Source organism: Marmota marmota, unplaced genomic scaffold, assembly GCF_001458135.2.
Source record: "Marmota marmota marmota unplaced genomic scaffold, marMar, whole genome shotgun sequence".
NCBI classification, from domain to species: Eukaryota; Metazoa; Chordata; class Mammalia; order Rodentia; family Sciuridae; genus Marmota; species Marmota marmota.
The window spans coordinates 3,008,740-3,017,619 of NW_025999982.1; the positions used below are offsets into that span (position 1 = coordinate 3,008,740).

Here is an 8,880-nt window from a genome sequence, read left to right on the forward strand (position 1 = left end):
TGGGTGTGTGGGTGTGTGGGTGTGGGGGTGGGTGGATGTGTGGATGGATGGATGGATAGATGGATGGGTGGGTGGGTGGATGGATGGATAGGTGGATGGGTAGATGGATATGGATGGGTGGATGGATGTATAGATGGATGGGTGGGTGGGTGGATGGATGGGTGGATAGATGGGTGTGTGGGTGTGTGAGTGTGGGGGTATGTGGATGTGTGGATGGATGGATAGATGGATGGGTGGGTGGATGGATGGGGACAAGTTTTTAGAGGACTTCAGCTCATGTCATTCTGGAGGCTGAGAAGTCCCACGACAGGACAGGCTGGAGAGGCAGGGGAGTGGGTAACGTGGCTCAGTCCCAGTCCAGACAGCTCTGAACCAGGGGTGCCTCCCAGAGTCAGACGGCTAGAGAACCTGGAATTCTCATGTCCGAGGACAGAAGGGGTCTCAGCTCCAGACGAGGAGAGCCAGCTGATTTGCCTCTCTTCTGCCCTTTTGTCCCATCTGGGCCCTGGGCTGACTGGGCCCACCCTGGATGAGGACAGGTCTTCCTTTCCCAGTCCTCTGCTTCAGTCCTCCCTATGAATGCTGCTTTGCCTGCCATCTGGGTGTCCCTCATCCAGGCCACGTCCACACCTAACATTAACTGTCACTAAGCCCCCTTGGGCAGGTAGCTTTGGGGCTCCTTGACTGGCCATGGGAACCCCCAACCCCATGCTGGGGATCAGACCCTGGCCTTGCACATGCTCCACAAGTGCTGCGCCACTGAGCCACACCCCCAGCTGTTGTGGTATCGAGTTCCACGTGAAGTGCTCTGCACAGTGCCTGGACCAGTCCAGCCCTCGACACCTGCTGGCCACCACCATTACTAGCACACGGGTGGCCTCCCGTTCTACTGCCCTGGCTAGCTTTCCCGTGCCACCTGGTCAGCCTCTTTAACAGTCACATCCCTGAGCCTGTGGGTTCTTGTCTACAGTAGAACCTGCCAGACAGGGTTGGTGTTAGGCACGTGGTCAGTATGTGCTCAATGGACACCAGCTGCTGTTAAGAAAGATAAAGGTTTCCAGGGTCACGATAGCCTTATGACCACTGGTGAGAAAAATCAGATGGGCTTTGGGCCAGCTTGATGGGCTGAAGAAAGTCGATTGGGTCCCCAACTTGGCCACAGGGAGTGCCAGATGCCAGCCACATCAGGTGCAGCTCTTCAGGGACAGCTGTTGATTGCCATTCAGAAGGACACAGCATTTGACCAGAGGGAGCTTCTCGCCTGCTCCCTGGGTGGAGGAGGCAGGGGTGGGATGATGCATCTGGCCATGGGGCACTGGGGACACACAGCCTGCCTCCCTGACTCTTCTCTCGGACCCTGCCTGCCTACCTTCCTGAGCCCGTCCCTGTGTAGACCCTGCCCAGGGCTGCAGTGAGAGAGCCTGAGTCTACTGTGGGCTTCACACTCTCATCTCATCCTGAAGTCAGATCATTTCACAGAATGGCCCAGAGACTCTGTGTGAATTACCCACAGTCACACAGCAGATTAGAATTGGAGCTGTGACTTGACAGCTGGAGCAGTTTTCACTACACGTGCTCCTTCAGCTGAGAGCCTGGAAGCTGGTCACCTGCTGACCCCGAGGATCGACCCCAGCAGGTCCCACCTGCTCTGTGCCTGGACTCCTTGTCTGGACAAGGAGGAAAGTGGTCCCAGCCACGGGGCATTCCCTTCTGGCCTGCATGCTCCATCCTAGCTGCATGGTGCCCCTTCCCCAGGCTGAGAGTGCATGCTCCTTCCTGGTCCCTGACCCTCACCTCTCATCTGACACAGGCTGGAGGGGGTTTTGAAGCACATGTTCCACTTCCACAGGCAAAATTAAAAGAGCACAGAATGATATAAAGTAAGAAGTGCCCCTCCTACCCTGTCCCCTAGGCTCCAGTCCCTTGAACGTGACCACCGTTACCAGTTTGCTTTGCCATCTTCTAAATCTTCTCTGTTTGTCCATCCATTGCACACTGCGCTCGTTTTGCTTCAGTGGTGTGACGTGGGGAGGGTTCCACTCAGTGCCAGGGCGCTTGGCGCAGGCCTGCACATGATTTAGCCGGTGCCCTGGAGGCAGGTACTTGGGTTGATTCCAGCCTTCGGCGCTGACCAGCGCTGCTGCAGTAAATAACCCTGTGCATCTCCGTGCGCCCTGAGGCTGGGCGGGAAATTCCTAGAAGTGGTATTGCAGGGCGGAGTGTGTGCCGAAGAAACTGTACCAATAACTTGATCCCTCGTGCTCTGCCAAGTCACTTCCCCACTACCACAGGCGGGAGGCACGTTGCTGGGGTTCACCTTCATTCCCATGAGGCACGAGGAGGCCGTACAGGGTTGTCGCTGGGAAAAGAGCACCAGGCCCTGGACAGACAGGGAGACCAAGGCCAGGGAAAGGGACATCTTTGACAATGATACTCATGGGTGGGTACCACCTGCCCTGAACCTGAGGGCCAGCTGCTGCTAAGGGACAGGGATCCCCTGGACTACTTGGCTGGACTGAATCTTGCACACCCCACCCTCTCTGAGCAACCTCACTGGTCAAGATCCTCAGTCCCTGATCTGCAGCACAGAGATGGGGAGGTGACTCAGAGCAGAACCAGGGTCCAGCTGGAGGCTGGCAGCTCCTAGTGCCGGAGGGCTTGGCTTGGAAGATCAGGGCCTGGTCCTCCGTGCCCTGTCTTCTCACTATTGAGCCATTCTTGCTTGGGGTGGCAGCAAGGCCTGGTGGAGGAGGGGAGTGCCCCCGGCCCCGGGGCAGCACATGGCCTAGATTGGACAATGGTGATGCCAGCTGACAGATCCAGGGCAGCCACAGCCTCCCCAGACGCGGTACAGATCACAGTGGTCTGACCTGTGGGCCAAGGGGTCCTGCGCCCTAGATGCTCAGACTTACAAGCTGCTGATGGGGGCTGCGGGGGCTGGCATGAAGGCCACCAGGGGAGTGCTGATGGCCGGTGGCCCTGTGGGGGGTGAGAGAGGGCCTTCTGCCAGCCTCCTGGGGAGCGTGGGTTCTGGTTGCTGGAAGGGAGTTGGAGGGCTTTAGGGCCAAGACCAGGCACTGCACTGGCTGGAGGGGTTTTTGAAGCCCAGGGGGGTGGGTCTGGGGAGGGGGTTTTTGGGCCTAGCGCAGGGACCCAGCTGGGTCACTGTGGGAACGCTGATGCCGAGAGGAAAGCTGGTAGGGCCACACAGAGCCCAGCAGCCCCATCTGAGAGGGCAGAGTTGAGAAGCCCGCTGGGAATCCCCAGGGGGCCCTGCAGGATGCCAGCCTCAGGGACAGCCTGTGGGATATGCACAAAGATCAGCCTGAGGCTGGCTGCCAGGAGCTGTGCGTGTCTGTGACATAAACCACAGATTCACACAGCGCGAATACACAGTATGTGGCTGTCACTAACTGCAGGGGTCCAGGAGCTCAGGAAGGGAAACAGGCGCTGGTTCTGGGGTTGGGGTTCTGAGAGGAGCCACCCAGAGGAGCTGGATGGATTTGGGGAGGAGGATGGAGCAGGTGTGGGGGAGATGGGGAGGCTGGCACAGGGCGCTACAGGTTGAATATTGGGGTTACCTTAGGGATGGAGAACCTTTTGCTGGGCAGGAAGCCCCCATTTCAATCCAAGGTTGCCCTCCCACATCCTTCAGCAGGCTGGGGACTCGAGTCTGGAAGGGGGGATGGGGAACTTTCCTTACCCCCTTGTGTCCCCTCTGCCCTCCAGTGCATGAGCCGCAGAGCCCGCTAGCCACAGTGTCACACCTGCTCATCTCCCCACGGCCACACCATGTCCGGTTCCTACGATGAGGCCTCTCTGGCTCCGGAGGAGACCACTGATAGCTTCTGGGAGGTGAGTGTTTGATGATCCCTATGTCCTGGGGACCAGACCACCCGGATATGGAAGGCTAGGCCCCTGCCCATGCCTCGGGCATTGACCCCTAGGCCACAGACTCCTCCAAACCCCTCAGTGTTCAACTGGCAGCTGAGGCCACACAGTGGGGTGAGACTGCTGCTCATGAATCCCAGAGCCCCTCTGCCCTCTCACACTACCTCCAGGGACCCTGTGACCTTTCACAGTGTGGAAACAGGCTCCTCCTGACTCTCTGCTCTGGGGGCGTCAGGTTTCGGGAGCTTCCAGAAGTATGTGATACTTGGGGGAAAAAACTGCTTTTGGCTCCTGAAACGCAAAACGAAAACTGCCAGACCTAAATTAATAAGTGTTTAATGAGATGTCTACAAAACATAATATTGTGTCAAGAAGCTGCAGCTCAACTCAATGCTTATATGACTCTGTATAAATATAATAGATTTAGCTCCGCAAGAGCAAAATGAATAATTCATTCTAGCCCAAGTCCAAATTATAAAATTCCTTCTGCATTCCTGACAGTGAGATCATGCTTGAAGTGGGATGCGGGTGCACAGGGTTGGCGGGATGTGCTGCGGCTGTTGGGACCCCCGCAAGTTAGAGAGTCCGGAGCCGCGGGCGCGAGCTTGCTGGAGGCTGGGGCGAGGCGGGCGCCCCCTGCAGGGCAGGGCCGAGGTGGCAGGAGCGGCGGGAGTCACGCGCGCTGCTTGACCGCCAGGTGGGGAACTACAAGCGGACCGTGAAGCGCATCGACGACGGCCACCGTCTGTGCAACGACCTGATGAACTGCGTGCAGGAGCGCGCCAAGATCGAGAAGGCATACGCGCAGCAGCTCACCGACTGGGCCAAACGCTGGCGCCAGCTCATCGAGAAAGGTGCCTCTAGGACCGTCCCCAGCGCAGTTCCCGACCCTGGTCACCGCCCCCGCAAGGGCGGGTCCCCGGAGCAGCCACTTGGAGGCGCCCTGCGCCCTCTAGCCACCAGCGCCTTTTCAGGGCTGTACCCCCCTAGACCAAACCAGGTCTCCCGGTTCAGCTCTTTTTATTTACCTTTTGTATTAAGTTTCTAGAAAAGTTGCAAACCATAGTTCAGAGAAATCCTAGGCACCCTTCGTGTAGTCACCACCTCTCTCTGCCGATCTGTTGGTTTGTATTTCTTTTTTTTTTTAATTAATATTTATTATTTTTTTTAGTTGTAGTTGGACCCAATACATTTATTTCATTCATGTATTTTTTATGTGGTGCTGAGGATCGAGCCCAGGGTCCCGAGCATGCTAGGCGAATGCTCTACCGCTGAGCTACAACCCCAGTCCCTGCATATTTTTTTCTGAACCATTTGAGAGGAAGTTGGAGCCATCATCTCCCCTAAATTCTGCATGTAGGGCCTAAGAACAAGAATATGCTTGTTCATCCAGTTACCAAATATGGGACATTTAATGGCCCCTAAGTAAATTTGACTATAGCAATGGTACAGGCTGGTCCACGGTGGAAGCCACAATCACGCATTGTATCTAGTTGTCAAGTCTCTAGAATCTAGATTCCCATCACCCAGAACAGTTTCAAGTTGAGGTTTATACACATTTGTTAGTATTTTTCTCTCCCACTAGACTCTCAACTCCTGAAGGCAGGGCTGAGCCTGTACCCCATAGTACAGTGCCTGGCTGGTGCCAGTATGCAGGCAACAAAGGTGAATGCCTGGTCCCTGTGACCTTCTGGCATTGTCACATTGGGTTCTTGATTTTCCCATTCAGCAACTCTCTAGAGCACTTGCTGTGCTGGCACTGTGCGGGGCTTTTGGACACTTGGGAAGCCTTGGCCACCCTGTGGGGCTCATGTGCTGATGCAGGAGACACTGAGTGGGCACAGGGCAGGCGGTGCCCAAGGAACCAGTGGGGCTACAGAAGGGTGTGAAGGCCGAGAATCAAAGATGGCGTCCTGGAGGTGGTGGCTGTGTTGGGGCCCTGGAAGGTGGATGGAATGTAGGGAGAGCAGAGGGGAGCGATTCCATAGCCACAGGAAGGAAGTGAAAGGCCTAGACAAAGGTTTGAGGGGGCCACCGGGGAAAGGGTGATGGGTCCTCATTGCCCACGGCCGTTCCCTAGGCCCACAGTATGGCAGCCTGGAGCGGGCCTGGGGTGCCATAATGACAGAGGCGGACAAGGTGAGCGAACTGCACCAGGAGGTGAAGAACAACCTGCTGAACGAGGACCTAGAGAAGGTCAAGAACTGGCAGAAGGACGCCTATCACAAGCAGATCATGGGCGGCTTCAAGGAGACCAAGGAGGCTGAAGATGGCTTCCGCAAGGCCCAGAAGCCCTGGGCCAAGAAGATAAAGGAGGTGCCCACATGGGGTGGGGGTGGGCAGCATGGTCAGGGCTGCCGGTCGCAGGGAGGATGTCTGTGCAGGGGGCAGGCAGTGCACTAACCTCAGGGACTGTACACAGGGCTGAAGCACCCATGTCCAGGAAGAACAGATGGGTGGCCAGTGCCCCATGGGTAGAGAGACCCATGGAGAAGGAGACTGTCCTCAGGCAGGTGTAGGAGGGCACATTGCCCCTTGGATCCACAGATGGGGCGTGTTCTGCATTACCTGACTGACAGGAGGGTGCTTGCAGGGACACACTGTTCCTGAATGCCTGGAGCCAGGGCTGTGTGCTCCCAGCTCCCCGGGAGTGGGCAGTGGGCAGAGCTGATGATCTACCATATTTGCTCCTGCTGACCTGTGGGAGCCCTGTCCCCTGCCTCCCCTGCCCACAGCTGGAGGCGGCCAAGAAGTCTTACCATTTGGCCTGCAAAGAGGAGAAGCTGGCCATGACCCGGGAGATGAACAGCAAGACAGAGCAGTCGGTCACACCTGAGCAGCAAAAGAAGCTGCAGGACAAAGTGGACAAGTGCAAGCAGGACGTGCAGAAGGTGCCGCTGGGCTGGGGTGGCAGCAGGGACCTGAGGGCCATGAGTGGGTGGTGGCTGGGAGCTGCAGATCTGGCAAGGTCTCACCACCCTCCGTCTGGGTGCCTGCAGACTCAGGAGAAGTACGAGAAGGTGCTGGAAGATGTGGGCAAGACCACGCCCCAGTACATGGAGGGCATGGAGCAGGTATTTGAACAGTGCCAGCAATTTGAGGAAAAGCGACTTGTCTTCCTCAAGGAGGTGCTGCTGGACATCAAACGGCACCTCAACCTGGCTGAGAACAGCAGGTACCTGGGCAGGATGGGCACGCAGGGCACAGCACAGCTGGCATGTGGGTGTTTCAGGCCCAGTGACAGGAAGGGGAGGGCAGAGCTGCAGGGGCCACGGAAGAGATGTGTACTAAGCACCCAAGAAACATACACCTGGGTGGACGGGTGAGTGGCCGAGGTGGAGTGGAGGAAGGAGCCTGCTGGAAAACCTGCTTGATTCCTGACTGGGGGCGTGCAGTGCCCCGCCCCCTGCATGGAACGAGACAAGGCCATGGTGAACCTGTGCCCTCCACCTCTCCCATCCTCCCTTCGCACAGCTACATCCATGTGTACCGTGAACTGGAGCAGGCCATCCGGGGAGCTGATGCCCAGGAGGACCTCAGATGGTTCCGCAGCACCAGCGGCCCTGGCATGCCCATGAACTGGCCCCAGTTTGAGGTGAGGGTGTGTGGGAATAGGAGCCTAGAAAGACGGAAAGGGGCCTCAGACACAACCCCTGAGCCTAACTGTTTCCTGTCCCCCAGGAGTGGAACCCAGACCTTCCCCACACCACTGCCAAGAAGGAGAAGCAGCCCAAGAAGGCAGACGGAGTGGCACTGAGCAATGCCACGGGGGCAGTGGAGTCCACCTCCCAGGCTGGGGACCGTGGCAGGTGAGTGTCTCCCATGGAGCTCCTGAGGAGACAAGGAATGGTCTAGATCATAGCAAGCACATCTCCTTTAAAGAGAAGACGCAAGCCGGGCGTGGTGGCACACACCTGTCATCCCAGACACTTGGTTTGCTGGGGCCCCTTCAGCTGTGGCTCTCAACAGATGGCTGAAGCAGGAGGATTGTAAATTTGACGCCAGCCTTTCCTCAAAAAACAAAAGGCTGGGGCTGGAGTTGTGGCTCAGCGATGGAACGCTTGCCTCACACATGTGTGGCCCTGGGTTCAATCCTTAGCACCACATTAAAAAAATAAATAAATAAAGGTATTGTTTCCAACTACAACATATATATATATACATATATATATATATATATATATATGGCTGGGGATGTATCTCAGGGGTTACACCCTGGGTTCAATTCCCAGTACCAAAAATAAATAAACAAAATGTAGAAGTATTGATCCTAGATTATCTGCTGGGTGTCAGTGGCCACTCCTCTAAGCATTTTCCTTATGTTAATTCATTCAAGCCTTCTACCACTTTGGGAAGTGTGTAAATATTCCCATTTGACAGGTGGAGAAACAGGAACCTAGAGAATTTAGGTGACTTACCCAAGGTCACACAGCTAGTTAGTAAACCTCGGAGCCAGGAAATGATGCCAGGAGGTTTGGCTTCAGCATCCTGGCTCTTGAAACATTAGGAGGTGTTGTTCCTTTCAGATGAAGGAAGGGTCAGCTATTTTTCAGCACACCCTCCCTTTCAAGAGCTGAAATTATAATGCAGATGGCCCTGCCTCAGTTCACTTTTGAGCGGTCCTGAGAGTCACCGGCTCCAGACCCCTTCCCGTATGGCCGATCCCCGCTCCAGGCTTGGTGGACTATGGTGCTCCAGCTCTGGTTAGGAGGAGGGGGCTAACACTAAGGACGCAGCTGGGGCCACTCTTGAGGGGTCCTCCGTCTGCATTTCAGCGTTAGCAGCTACGACAGAGGGCAGCCCTACGCCGCCGAGTGGTCGGACGACGAGAGCGGGAACCCCTTCGGGGGCAATGAGGCCAACGGAGGCGCCAACCCCTTCGAGGATGACACCAAGGGAGTCCGCGTGCGGGCGCTCTACGACTACGACGGCCAGGAGCAGGACGAACTCAGCTTCAAGGCGGGTACGGTGGGCGGGGCGGGCGCGTCT

At 56.5% G+C, this 8,880-nt stretch overlaps 1 protein-coding gene across 1 annotated transcript in view; it reads left to right on the forward strand.

Moving 5' to 3' along the window:
* Nucleotides 1-3,692: 3,692 nt before the first annotated feature.
* The window catches only part of Pacsin1 (protein kinase C and casein kinase substrate in neurons 1), an 8,540-nt gene continuing 3,352 nt past the window's right edge, over nt 3,693-8,880 (forward strand). Inside the window, exons 1-8 of the mRNA XM_015487574.2 lie at nt 3,693-3,855; nt 4,589-4,745; nt 5,972-6,207; nt 6,627-6,782; nt 6,891-7,066; nt 7,366-7,486; nt 7,573-7,700; nt 8,667-8,854. Coding sequence (XP_015343060.1) covers nt 3,793-3,855; nt 4,589-4,745; nt 5,972-6,207; nt 6,627-6,782; nt 6,891-7,066; nt 7,366-7,486; nt 7,573-7,700; nt 8,667-8,854 — 1,225 coding nt within the window. The 5' untranslated portion in view covers nt 3,693-3,792. The remainder of the gene's footprint in view (nt 3,856-4,588; nt 4,746-5,971; nt 6,208-6,626; nt 6,783-6,890; nt 7,067-7,365; nt 7,487-7,572; nt 7,701-8,666; nt 8,855-8,880) is intronic.